The sequence below is a fragment of the Cricetulus griseus genome, chromosome 5 (assembly GCF_003668045.3).
Source record: "Cricetulus griseus strain 17A/GY chromosome 5, alternate assembly CriGri-PICRH-1.0, whole genome shotgun sequence".
NCBI classification, from domain to species: Eukaryota; Metazoa; Chordata; class Mammalia; order Rodentia; family Cricetidae; genus Cricetulus; species Cricetulus griseus.
In genome coordinates, this window is record NC_048598.1 from 4054489 (window position 1) to 4068032 (window position 13544).

The 13544-nt window shown below is 49.4% G+C and overlaps 1 protein-coding gene across 13 annotated transcripts in view; it reads left to right on the plus strand.

The window, feature by feature from the left end:
* Vash2 (vasohibin 2) overlaps positions 1 to 13544 on the plus strand; it is a 42516-nt gene that overhangs the window by 13398 nt on the left and 15574 nt on the right. For 10 of the 13 annotated variants that reach the window (XR_004770239.1, XR_004770242.1, XR_004770241.1 and 7 more), the window contains exons 4-7: positions 1822 to 1878; positions 2566 to 2640; positions 10107 to 10488; positions 11747 to 11862. Coding sequence is in view for 8 of the 13 variants with exons in the window: in XM_027418701.2 (XP_027274502.1) it covers positions 1822 to 1878; positions 2566 to 2640; positions 10107 to 10488; positions 11747 to 11862 (630 nt within the window). In the remaining 5 variants the exon portion in view is untranslated. Of the gene's footprint in view, positions 1 to 1821; positions 1924 to 2565; positions 2641 to 10106; positions 10489 to 11746; positions 11863 to 13544 lie in introns of all 13 variants that reach the window. The other 3 variants (XM_035445477.1, XM_035445478.1, XM_027418704.2) reach the window with 2 other exon arrangements.

Below are 13544 nucleotides of genomic sequence, written 5' to 3' on the forward strand. Positions count from 1 at the left end.
TGTGTGTGTTTGGAAAAAAGAGCCCATGGCTTTGCTAGGTGTGGGAAGCCTGTCCAGGAGCTCTCTGCTTTGCAGAGAGACACTTCCAGAAGCTCAGCTGCCAACCACAAGAAACTTAGAGAAGATGGCCAGACAACTTTGCATTACTTAATTATGGATTAATCTTACTTTTTAGAAACTAGATTCTACTTTAAATGTGCTGGGACCCCACTGTTTGAGCAAAGTCTTTGATAGAGTAAAGAAGCCCCATTTCACAATAAGAGCCCCGTGGTTTTTTTTACCCCCTAAGATTTTTCAATATCTTATTTTAGAAATGCCCAGGTCAGTCTCTCCTAAGGTGTGCTGGTTCACATCACCCCTGACCCTGACTGTGTTGTTCCCAATCCAGCATTCAGAAGTGAGGCAGGAAGTCATGAGCGATGGCCACAGCTGGAATCTGCTCAAGCTACAGGCTCTCAATCTGTGCCCTTTGTCTGGAGGAGACCTAGTTCCTCTCAGGGCAGTGTGAATGTGAACCCACCCTCCAAGCTGCTTGCATCACTGGGGAGACATAGTGAGTGAGTCCTGTGCACCCAACTGGGTACAGCTGCAGCTTTAGGAAATGAGTCATCTTCGTCAGCATCCTCCCAGCACACACTGTTTCATAAACAGGATTTTGCTCGAAGCACAAGAGTAAAACATACAAATCAAGTTTTCTTTAAGCTCAAAACAAAATTCAAAATTATGTCTCAGAAAGAATGGCGTGGGGAGTGTTTGGTGGTCCAGGGTTGCTAGCTCTGGAGAACTGGGCAGTTAATCAGAATCAGGGTGTGGATAGTGGAGCCATCTGTTTAGATTAGTGAGGTCAAGTGTTGATCCAGGCATGAAAAAAGTGACATTTCCTTGTTAAGTTCTTTGTGCTATTGAAAAGTCTTACTGTCATTCATCCGCTCTCCCATCTTTTCTTCTATACATTAATATACTGGTCAGCCGGTAATATATACATCCTCTTGTTTTATTCATCCATCCATCATCCATCCATCATCCATCATCCATCCATCATCCATCATCCATCCTATCTCCCACCCACCCACCCACCCACCATCCAACCACCCATCTACCTACTCATCCATTTACCTTTCTTCCATCTATCAGTCTGTTCACCCATTTTCCTTTTCTTCTGTCTGTCTTCCCGTCCGTTTGTCCTTCTGCGCATCTACTTTTCTCTCTATCTACCCTTTCACATCTTTATCCACGGAGCTGTCTAATCATCAGTTCCTTTACTTATTCTCATTTGTTTGATAACGTTTGCTAACCTGTGTATGTTGAGCTTCTCCTAGGCTTTATGGGTGGTCCAGAGATGATAAGAGAGTGGTCCCAGTTCTCAAGAGCTTCTAGTCTCGTACGTGACTTAAATATGTGATCAGGTAACTGGGCCCAAGGTAGACTGAAAGGCAGTGCTATCAAAAGTGCATCCAGGCCCAATTAGAAATTAGATATCTGGGCTGGAGAGATGGCTCAGTGGTCAAGAGCACTGGCTGTTCTTCCAGAGGTCCTGAGTTCAATTCCCAACAGCCACATGGTGGCCCACAGCCATCTGTAGTGGAGTCTTATATCCTCTTCTGGTGTAAAGTCATATATGCAGATAGAGTATTCATATACATAAAATGAATATTTAAGAAAAATAAATTAGATTTCCAGGATTGCACAGTGAGGAATCACAGGCTGTTGGCTACCCCTGGCCACTGGCCAGAAGAACAACTACTTCCTTATCCCACTGAGAAATGGGAATCTGACCAGGACTTTGGCGTCTGTCACTTTGCCTTTACATATTTCACACAGATACAATCATACAGGGACCCAGTTCTTTGAAATCAGGAAAATGAGACCTCTGAGTGGGTAAGTGCTGCATGGCCTGTGGACCACATAGCTTCTCTCCTACAGGTGAGCCACCAGCACCCTCTCCTGGCCTCTGTCCCTGTCTCTTGGGGCTCCAGGGTTCTAGCCTGCAGAGGGTGGAGGCAGAGGTGCCCCAGGGCCAGACTGTGGGTGGGGCTGAGGACTAGTTGCACTTGGCAGCTAAATTCAGTGATCAAGACTGGCTCTCAGGCCAGGTGTGGTGACCCACGTCTTTCATCCTAGCGTTTGGGAGGCAAGTGGATCTCTGAGTTTGAGGCTGGCCTGGTCTACATAGCCAGGTCTGGGCCAGCTAGGGCTACATAGTGAGACCCTGACTCAGAAAGCAAAACAGACCAGACTGATATTCAGGATGGCAGAGGCCTGCAAACCTGCCTATGAGGGCTGCTTTACTTGTCCCTGTAGTCCCCACCTCTAGGATGGGAGGTGCTAACACGCCCCCTCTGAGGTAACTGTAGGGGGAACGGTGTGGACTTAAGGATCTTAGTTCTGTCAAGTACACATGTGCTTTGGGGTCTTCTCTATCGAGTTGTTCCCCTTCTCTCTAGATTTCTGCATGATGTCTAGTGTGGAGACAGACATACGGACAGACAGATGAACTGAGGGACAGTCAAACTGACTGCATAATTGCCCAAGTCCTGAGATCTTGTGTTGTGCTCTGTCCCACAGGTTAATGGAAACGGCGAAAGAGATGACCCGAGAATCCTTGCCTATCAAATGCCTTGAGGCAGTCATTTTGGGCATGTATCCTTTAAGCTATGTGTGGTTACTTTTTGACCCTGTTCTGGAGCTGGTTGTTTCTTTGGTGTCCTGGGAGAAAAGTCTCAGAGCCCCTTGGTACTTCTCTCAGTTTGACCTGGCTGGAGTTGAACAAAATCAATGCTTGGCTCCTTGGATCACATTCTTCTAACCTGTTATCTGTGGAGCAGTCAGGGCCAGCTGTCTATAGATTGAGCAGTCACAAGGAGAAATGGGGTTCAGGACTTCAGAGAGTGCATGTGTGACTCTTTCATGCACTAACCTGACTGTTGTAAGAAAGACTTAAGTGGAGTCTTAAGGCAAGGCCAAGAGGGTGAATATCCAGACCCGTCACCATGGGAAACGGGAGAGCGGGTTGAAGAGGAGAGTGAGTGCTGGCAGTGTGCCATGGTGGAACCTGGTGGATGCAGGGGCTGGCCTCTTGTGCTCTGTCATCTCCATCACATTCTTGGCTCTTTGCCTTGGGAGGAATTTGGTTCAGAAAAGCTGTGATGACCATGACTGATGGTGGTGGCCACAGAACACAACCAGATAGAAGAGCCACAGAAATTCTGGGGCCTGTGGGGTTGTTGGCTGGGGGGACCATTGTTGAGTGATCGATCCGCAGTCAGCAAGGCCAAGGTTCTCTTTATTCAGATATACCAGCCAAGCGCAAGCCAAAGGCAGCCAGGCCAGAGAGAAGAGAAGGGAGCAGGGAGAAGAGGGTCTCCACGTGTGCACGGTCCCTTAAGAACCATTCCTGCCACCTTAGACTTCCCCTCACCACGCCTGTAAGGGCGTGTCCCGGCACACCTGTCTGGGCTACCAGGAGGCGGGGCTACAGTGTCTCCCTACAGACCATGGCCAAGGGAGCAGAACAAGGGGTCAGGTTACTAGTCGGCCCCAGATGAAAGTTGTTGGCTTCTTGAATATGGTACTAAGTGGCTTTCAAGATGATCTGAAGCTGAAGAGTCACATGGTCTCATGCCTGGGTATTTCATTTCGTGAGGCTTTGGAAAGACAGACGGAACAGTGGAAGCAGCTGGGCTGGATCTGCAGAGCTCATAGTGAACGCTTAACAGGAAGCAATGGTGATGCTTGGGCCACGTCCTTGGCAGTGGGACTGGGTTGGGCGAGGCAGTTTCCAGAGCTGCCAGGAGATGGAGTGTGCAGAACTTGGAAACCAACACTTGACAGTCAACCGACACAGGCTTCCCATTAGGCCACAGAGGGAGAAGATGAGTGTGAAGACCTGCACTGGGAGAGAGGCATGGGGTGGAGGGAAGGGGCTGCAGGTGTTTGGGCCACAGCACTGCGATCCCGACAATGCCACGGCCCAAGGGAAGGACTTAAAAGGAAAGCTCCAGCTGAGTTCAGATGTGGGCTGGCTGGATTTGAAACGCAGAACCTGGACTGTTCAGGATGGGATGTTTGGAGGGTTGTGCTTTTGGGGGGTGGGTCAGTGCTACAAACACGAGTTGGGTGATGTGGATGTTAGGGAGACAGGAGAAGGAAAATCGAGGATGAAGCTCAAAATTCCTTTTATCTAGATGGACATCAAGTACCAGCAGTGGAGCCTGTCCTCGTTCATGCTCTGTTGCTGTGATCAATGCCATGGCCGAAGCAACTTAGGGAAAGGGGGGTTTATTTCTGCTAATGCTTCCAGATGAGAGGCCGTCACTGAGGGAAGTCAGGGCCGGAACCATGGAGGAATGCTACTCAGTGGCTCTTGTCCTGGTTGATTGTCAGCTGCTTTCTTATGCAGCCCAGTCCTGCCTGCCGAGGGGTGGCACAGCTCATAGTGGACTGGGCCCCTCCACACAAATCATCAATCAAGTCCTCACAGCCATGGCCACAGGCCAGTCTAATGGAGGCAGCTCCCTCAGGAGTCGAAGCTCCCTCATTCCAGGTGACTCTAAACTGTGTCAGGCTGACAATAAAAACTAAGCAAGACAGAGACCTAAGGATGCCCAGAGTAGGTTGAAAACCTGGAAAGGGGATAGGAGGTCAGTGGACGGTGTGCTTCAGAATTAGGTGGACAGGGGGAAGGTCTAGTCTGTCTGCTTGCACTCCCCTCCCCCCCAGACAGGGTTTCTCTGTGTAGCCCAGGCTGGCTTAGAACTCACAGAGATCTGCCTGCCTCCATCTCCCGAGTGCTGGGATTGAAGGCGTGCGCCACCAACGCCCGGCCTGCACAGCAAGTACTTAACAGCTGAACCATCTCTTCAACCCCTCTTGTACCTTTTTGTTTTGTTTTTGCTCTTTGAGGTGCTGAAGACTGAACTCAGAACCTAATACAGGCTAGCCCAGCACTTTATCCAAGCTAGACCTCTGGCCCCGGGTTTTGATAGGGTCCTATACTTTGTTCTGTGTATGCTGTGTGTGTGTGTGTGTGTGTGTGTGTGTGCGCGCGCGCGAGCGCATGTGTGTGTATGTGTGAGTGTGTATGTGTATGTTTTGTGTGTGCTTTGTGTGTGTGTGTATGCTTTATGTGTGTGTGTGTGTGTTTTGTGTGTGTGTGAGTGTATGTGTGTGTGTTTTGTGTGTGTGTGTGTGTGTATGCTGTGTGTGTACTTTGTGTGTGCTTTGTGTGTGTGTGAGTGTATGTGTGTGTGTTTTGTGTGTGTGTATGCTGTGTGTGTACTTTGTGTGTGTGCTTTGTGTGTGTGTGTATGCTTTATGTGTGTGTGTATGCTTTGTGTGTGAGTGTGTGTATGCTGTGTGTGTGTGTGTGTGTATGCTGTGTGTGTGTGTGTGTGTGTATGCTGTGTATGTGTGTGTGTGTGTGTGTGTGGTGTGTGTATGTGTGTGTGTGTGTATGTGTGTGTGTGTGTGTGTGTGTGTGTGTGTGTGTGTGTGTGTGTGTGTGTGTGTGTGTATGCTGGGTGTGTGTGTCTATTGCTGGTTATGAAATCCAGGGCTCCCTGCCTGCCACTGCACGTTTCCACAGTACAGTGAGCTTCTGTGCCTCGATGCTACTTGCAGAGCAAACAAGGGTCTGATCTGAAGTCCGACTGTCCGATTGTCTGTCTATGCCTTAGTTAGCATTTGGGAAGTGAGGACTTGAGTCTTTCTAATGCCTCTCCCAGAGCTTCTCCTGCTCCCATATAAGGGAAATGCATGTTAGAGAGTCCAGCAGGAGGGCAGGTATCTCAGACCGCCACTCTTAGCCAGCAGGATTTAGCCACAGTTGTAAGCAGAGCCTTTTGCTGGGAACCATTGGCTGGGGAGCTGCTGGTGGAGGCCAGCAGAGGACACCGGCCAGACCCTGGCAAGCTGCTCAGCTGCTCTGCCTACCTGCTGAGTGTGCTGGGTATGTAGGCAATGTCCTTTGCACATTGTCATGCATCTCAGCATCATTGTATCATTGTCCCTGGCATTACCCAGAAGCACGGGGGACTGTAGAGGTCTAGGACCCTGCTGGGCCAGTACTCCTGATTTTACTTTGTTCTTACCTTTGTGACATTGCAGAGAAGAGCAAGTCAGGTGGCGAGCGAGGGAGACTGGCTGTCATGCTGTACTCAGGGAAACTGGACTCTTGCACAGACCTCCATCCAGAGTTACAGAAGTTCTGTCTTTGCTCTGTGTCAGTGTGGGAAGAGTGAATCGGGTCATGGTCAGTGTCTCCCAGAGTTTCCCACTGTCCTGGGAAACAAGGGTTCCGTGACAACTGAGAAGTTGGTAGGTTTGGCTAACTTGTGGTCACTTGTCCTTTTCTACCTAATGCGTGTATGGCTGAATGTGCACATGAAGGCAGGAGACCATTTGGTTATGGTTGCTCAGGCACCTTATTTATTTGTTTGTTGGTTTAGATAAATAAGTAAACTAAGCTGGCTGGTCAGTGAGCCCCCATGGATCTACCTGTTTCTACTTTCCCAGCCTGGGATTACAAACCTGGGTGAAGATGGAGATTTCTGTTTTTCCCTTCAGCCCCAAATAAGCACACGGATGCTACATTAATTATAAAACTGTTGGCCAATGACTAGGGCTTCTTACTGGCTAGCTCTCTCTTAGTTATTCACCCATTTCTATTAACTTGAGTATTTCTATGTGGTCTTATCTTACTGGAGAAGGGTCCAGACCTGTTACTCCTTCCTCTGTTACATGTCTCTTTTCACTGCTCCTCTCTCCTTCCTCTCTACCCAGAATTCTCCTTGGCTGGTAGCCCCTTCTATACTTCCTGCCTGGCTATTATCCAATCAGTATTTTATTCATCAACCAGTAAGAGAAACGTATACACAGAAGGACCTCCCCCATCACCTGGGTTCTGGGTATTGAACAAGGGCCAGTGCTTTCCAGGCTAAGCTGTCTCCTGCCTGTGATTGTTTTCACTTCTGCCTGATGTTTGGGGTCCCTTCCTGGACTCCCCCACTTTGTACCCTGCTAACTAATACAAGTACTCACTTTCCCACGCATGCCAGACACATGGATCTCAGGGTCCAAATTCTTTCCTGATACATGGCAGATTCTTTGGAGGAATGGCTACTGTGACGAGCCTTTCTGGGAGGATTGTGCTGCTAGGTTGGTCACGGCCCCCGGTGCACAGGGAGAGAGACACTTGGCATTTGGGAGCGATGCTAAAAGCAACTACTGCCACAAGCAGGCTACGTTGGTTGATTTGCTTAGTAACATGTTTCAAAGGGTACCTGTTTTGAGGCTGGCCTTGGACTTCCTCTAGCCTCCCAGCTGCTAGAATTACAGACCTGTGCCATTGTCCTCGGTATCATTTTGTCTGTCTTTTTGGTAGTATTGATTGAACCTGGGCTTCATGCTTGCAAGGCAAGGGTTTTCACTCTCACAGCGGCCCCGGTCATCTGAAGGTCCTCTGTCCTAGTTACTATTGTGTCCTATTGCTGTGGAGACACTATGACGAGGCAACTGATGGAAGAAAGGGTATTTGGGGCTTACAGAGGGTGAGTGGGAACATGGCCCCAGGAAGTCATGGCACTGGAGCAGTAGTTGAGAGCTCATATTTTGAGATAAAAGCCTAGAGACAGGAAGACGCTAACTGGGAATGGTGTGGACTTTTGAATTCTTAAAGCCCCTCCCCCCCGTGACACACTCACCTCCCATCAAGGCTACCCCTCTTCTGACAAGGCCACACCTCCTAATCCTTCCCAAACAAACAGCTTCACCAACTGGGGACCAACCACTCAGATACGTGAGCCCAGCATCTAAATGCTCAGCTCCTGATGTGGAGCATATGTTTTAAGAATTGGAGTTTCCACTGAGTTTTCAGGATAGGGCTTCACTAAGTAGCCTCAAACTCAGAGCTCTGTCTGCCCCTGCCTCTCAAAAACTGGGATTAAAGGTGTGTGCCACCACACCTGGCTCCCGTATAAATTTACTGTGGCTTCAGGATGTCTCCTTCAGAAATGTCAGGTGACAAGTCACATTAGGACTTTGTTCAGAGATCTAGGCAGTCCTAAGATCTGAGGTGGAAGACTGAGGTTTTCCCAGTTTGGGCTGAGATAATGGTTCAGGCATGCGTGGTTCAGGCTACGCAGGAAATCAAGTGGTCAGGAAATAGGCGAAGATTAAGACAGATTCTTTTAAGAAGTATTTATTTGGAGGACAACTTGTAGGAGTCATTTCTTTTCATCATCCTGCATTCTGGGGATGAAACTCAGGTCATCTAGCTCGGGGGAAGGTGCCTTTACTTATTAAGTCATCTCAACTGTGTGTGCAGAAGCAAGATGGAGAGCTGAGCCTACACTATCTGCACTCACTGTCACAGAGTACCATGTCAACATTTCCCTTAGAAGCAGTCAGGTACCCTGCACATTCTATCAGGAATGACCAAAGTTTCTAGAAAACTTGGGTTGAGGGCCCTGAGAGCTAACCAGGAATAGTGTGGAATTTCTAGAGGGGCTTGGAAGTGTGGTGCCTTCGTTCAGCCATCCAGGGCCTGGCGTAGGATGTTAATTCAAGGTGCTCCTTTTCAATTATTGGTCAAGACCAACGTTGTAGTGGCTGGGGAGGCAGCTCTGTTGGTAAAGTGGTCACCTTGCAAGCACAAGACCTGAGTTTGCTCACCTGGGACCAATGTTAAAAACAAACACACATCAGGTGTTGAGGCGTGCGCTTGTGATCTGGAGAGGTGGAGGCAGCAGGATCAATCCCTGGGTCTCATTGGCCAAATAGCTTACCTAAATGATTGAGTTCCAGGACAAGAGATCCTGTCTCAAAAAGTAAGCACAGCACAGGAACACCAAGGGGGACCTCTGACTTCTACACTTATGTGCATACATCATACCACACACACCACACACACACACACACACACACACACACACACACACAAAACAACAACAACAACAAAAAAACACTAAAGTCATGGTAAGAGGCTGCCACTAAATCGGGTCAGGCCAGTGAGTCGGTAGAGCCAAGGTGTGCTGTGTGAGTTGGGGACTAGGATGGAGCTGGGGACTGAGGATAAATGTTTTCTACATGGTATCCCAGGCTGTTGGCACAGGTGTGCCAGATGCAACAAGAGAGGCTAACTATTGAAAATGGGACTCCTGACTCCTCTCTGTCCCTGACCCTCTGGTCACCAGCCTTGGCCTTACATTGTCTCTGGGATCTCTGTTTTCCTTCTTGCCTGGACAACCACAGGGGCCCTCAGATCCTGCCTGCTCTACACAGAGCAGTCAGAACACATTCTGATTGTGGTTTTTTGAGACAGGGTTTCTCTTTGTAGCCCTGGCTGTCCTGGAACTCACTTTGTAGACCAGGCTGGCCTTGAACTCAGATCTGCCAGCCTCTGCCTTCCAAGCACTGGAATTAAAGGTGTGAGCCACCACTACAGGATCTGATTGTGTTTAAAACACACTTGGCTGGGGAGACCACTTGGGAAACTGCTGCATAAGTACGGAGACAGTTAAGATCCCCTGAATCCACATGAGAACTAAGTGTGGTAGCCCAGCCCTGGAGAGCTGGGACAGGAGAATCTCGGGATTTGCTGGCCAGCCAGTCTATTGAAATGGTGAGCTTTAGGTTTAGTGAGAAATCCTATCTCCAAAACAGAGGAAAGATCCCAGTGTGGATCTCTGGCCTTAACTCCTGCCCTCGTGGTTAAGATACCTGTATTCACATACACACACACACGCACGCACGCACGCACGCACGCACGCACATATACACCTACAAGTAGATAAAAACACCTTCAATAGCTCCAAGTGCCTATAGCAAGCCTGGCAAGGAAAGGAGCCCTGGCTATTTTGTTTTGCATTTGACTACTGAAGATGGCAGTTTTTCTCTCGATCCCATATTCATTTGGTTTTGGTATACCCCACAGAGTTGATACTCGAAGATGCTCAGAAAATCCCTTGCAGAGGATTCTGTTGGAAAGGTTAGATACTGAGATGCTGGAGACAGGGACATGGACTCACTGGCCCCAGGAGTAGTATCCTATTCTGGGAAACCATGTTCTCTGACTTGCCTCTGTCTCTTCCTTGACTTTACCATCTAAGATACCTAACCAACGGGCAGCCTTCCATCGAGCGGTTTCCCATCAGCTTTAAAACCTATTTCTCAGGAAACTACTTTCACCACGTCGTGCTGGGGATCTATTGCAACGGTTACTACGGCTCACTGGGCATGAGCCGAAGGGCTGAGCTGATGGACAAGCCACTGACCTTTCGGACTCTGAGTGACCTTGTCTTCGACTTTGAAGACTCGTACAAGAAATACCTGCACACAGTCAAGAAGGTCAAGATTGGGCTGTATGTCCCCCACGAGCCTCACAGCTTCCAACCCATTGAGTGGAAGCAACTGGTCCTCAATGTCTCAAAGATGCTGAGGTCTGACATAAGGAAGGAGCTGGAGAAATACGCCAGGGACATGCGGATGAAGGTCAGTGCGGGACAAGCGTGGAGAGAGACAAGCGTGGAGAGAGACAAGCGTGGAGAGAGAGGGAGCTTCCTTCCCGCGTGGAGAGAGTGGAGCTCCCTTCCCACCTGTGTCCATTATTTTACACACAGAGCAAAATGTCTGACCCGAAACATGGAAAGGGAAGGAGAATTCATCTTAGTTCACAGTTCAAGGATACTCTCCATCACGGGATACAACAGAAGCAACTGTGTGCACAGCCGGGGCTCAGCTTGCTTTCTCCTTTTTATTAAGTTTGCTTCAGCCCATGGAATGGTGCTGTCCACAGTACTGTGAGCTTCCCACCTCAACTCATCCAACCTAGAAACTTCCTCACAGACACAGAGAGCTGCTTTCCCTGTGAGATTCTTAAATCCCATCACACTGAGAATCAAGATCTAACAATCACACACTCTTTTTTTTAAAGATTTTATTTATTATGTATACAACATTCTGCTTCTGTGTATATCTGCACACCAGAAGAGGGCACCAGATCTCATAACGGATGGTTGTGAGTCACAATGCGGGTGCTGGGAATTGAACTCAGGACCTCTGGAAGAGCAGTCAGTGCTCTTAACCTCTGAGCCATCTCTCCAGCCCTACATTCTCTCTTGCTTTTTCTAAATGGCAGGAAGTTTTCCTTGCTTAGTGACCACTCTGTCAAAACAAACCCTCTGCATCCTCATTTGATTGGACAGTTAGTCTTTTTTTGTATGTGAGATGGCCTGCCCTGGCCAGGTGCCTGTGCTGAGCTTGGGTACATGGTACTCAGTATCCATTCTTCACTCTGTCAGCTCAATTCCATAGTGACAGCATGCCCACTTGTCCCTGTCCCTCCAGGGCCTGTGGAGTCACTAAGAGAAAGTGACTGTCCTGACTCAGGCTTGCTTACCTTCAGTCTTCAGGACTGGAGTGGTGATACTGGTAAACCGAAGCTCGTTCTGTGCCTCAATGTGGGAAAGGGGGTGAACAGAAGTTGGTTTTTGGGGTGCTGCAGGGGAGATGTTGCCTTGCAGGGTGAGAAACTTGTAAGCGCACAGCTCTAGGAGGCTGAGGGCCTGGCTTGGTTCCCTCACTCCACAGAGAAGGGGATGATGTGGTGTTCCATGTCACTCTCCAGGACATGGTTCCCTCATCTTTTCCCAGTGTCAAGTGTGAGGTTGGGCTGGGCTGTTGTGTTGTGGGAAGGTGGGGCTGGGGGTCCTTAGGACCCAGTGTGGCTAACTCCTTCTATTTCTCTCAGATCTTACAACCTGCAAGTGCCCACTCTCCAACCCAAGTGAGAAGCCGGGGAAAATCCCTGTCTCCCAGGAGGAGGCAAGCCAGCCCCTCAAGGAGGCTCGGCAGGGGAGACAAATCGTGAGTGCCATTTTCTCTTCCCTAACACACAGAGTCCCCTCTGAGAAGACTGTCCCTATTCAGAGGTCATGCATGGGGAAGGTGCTATGGTGCACACCACCCCCAGGGCGGCAGTCAGCTAAGGATGAGTTGAACATAGAGAGGGGAGAACACTGGGAACAGAACCAGGAGCTTGGGTCTGTTGGGCCTCAGGTTAGCTACTTAGGAGCTGTGTCACCAGGGCGCCTCTTCCAACTCTCTTGGGTGTTGAGTTTGAGTCTGTCAATTTCATAGACCTGCATTCCTCTGTGCCCAGCAGGGCGTGGTTGCTGTGAGCCTTGTGATACAGGGAGCTTCTAGACTCCTCCCCCTTGGCTAACTACCCTAGGCTAGTGATGCTGCAACTCTTCCGTACGTCAGAATGACTCACCTAAGACATGCCAGTTGAGTGCTGAGAGTCCCCAGAGTAACTGGGGACTGCTTGCTAGCAAGTCCTCGGGCCATATCACACTGAAAATTTGCTGTTTGCTAAAATAATGGCAGTGGGTTGTCACTGTGGCCTCTTGCAAACTGGGACCTGGGGTTAGGAGTCTTAGTTGAGTGCCTGCTCAGCCACATGGTAGCCGTGTAGCCAAGCAGAACCTGGTCCTGAGGGAAGTCATGGTTTTGCATCTGGAAGAGGCTAAGGAGGTTTCTAATTAGATCCCATGGTGGGTGTGGCTTGTTACTGGTAAACTGCTTTCATAAAAGCATGTTCTGATTGGCACAATCATCACTTTTGGATGAAAAAAGCAGAACATAAAAAGAGCTTGTTATCTTGGTCCTAACCCTGTAGCTGGTCAGTAAGGAGCCAACACAATTCCCTGGACTCCAAGGATGTGGTGAATGACAGGACAGGACAGGACAGGGTAAAGTGTCTTCAGTCCCAAAGAAGATTGTTCTTCGGTGCACATCCAACTGTCAGCCCCAGGTGTAGCATGGACAGCTAGCAGAGGCTTCCTGGAGTGACCTTGACGTCACCCTCCCCATGCCTTCCCCTGACCTTGACACCACCCTCCCCATGCCTTCCCCTGACCTTGACACCACCCTCCGCATGCCATCCTGTGACCATGCCATCCAGGAGGGAAGGCCCTGTTGTCTGGTCTATGTCCTTTCTGTCCCTGAAGGAAAGTCATTAATTCCTTTGAAGCTCCCATGAGCAGCAGGGGTTGAGCTGCCCACAGGGGGTGCTCTTCCCTCTGGAGCTGGACGAGCACATAGGAAAAGCGCCTCCTGCTGGAGCAATGGGTCTCTGCACAGAAGGGCTGCCATTGGCAGGCCAGCATTTGTGAGTCAACGTTTCTGGTTGGATTGTTGCACGGAACCCACAGGAACTCAGTGCAGACAGTGGTGTCCTGGCTAATAGAGTAACTGCCAGGGAACTGGGCAGGGTAGCACTCGGGATGAGGTCAGAGGTCTGATGGTGATCGTTTGATGTAGAGGACACCAGCAAGTGATAATTGAGACTGTGGTCTCTGAAGTGCTTCTCAGGCTTCTAGAAAATATTCTCAATAATAGGGTTTGAGGACAGATTTAAAATTGGAGGCATCTAGCCAGGCGGTGGTGGCACACACAGGCCTTTAATCCCAGCACTCAGGAGACAGAGGCAGAGGGGGAAGTTTGAGGCCAGCCTGGTCCACAGAGCTAGTTCCTGGATAGCCAGG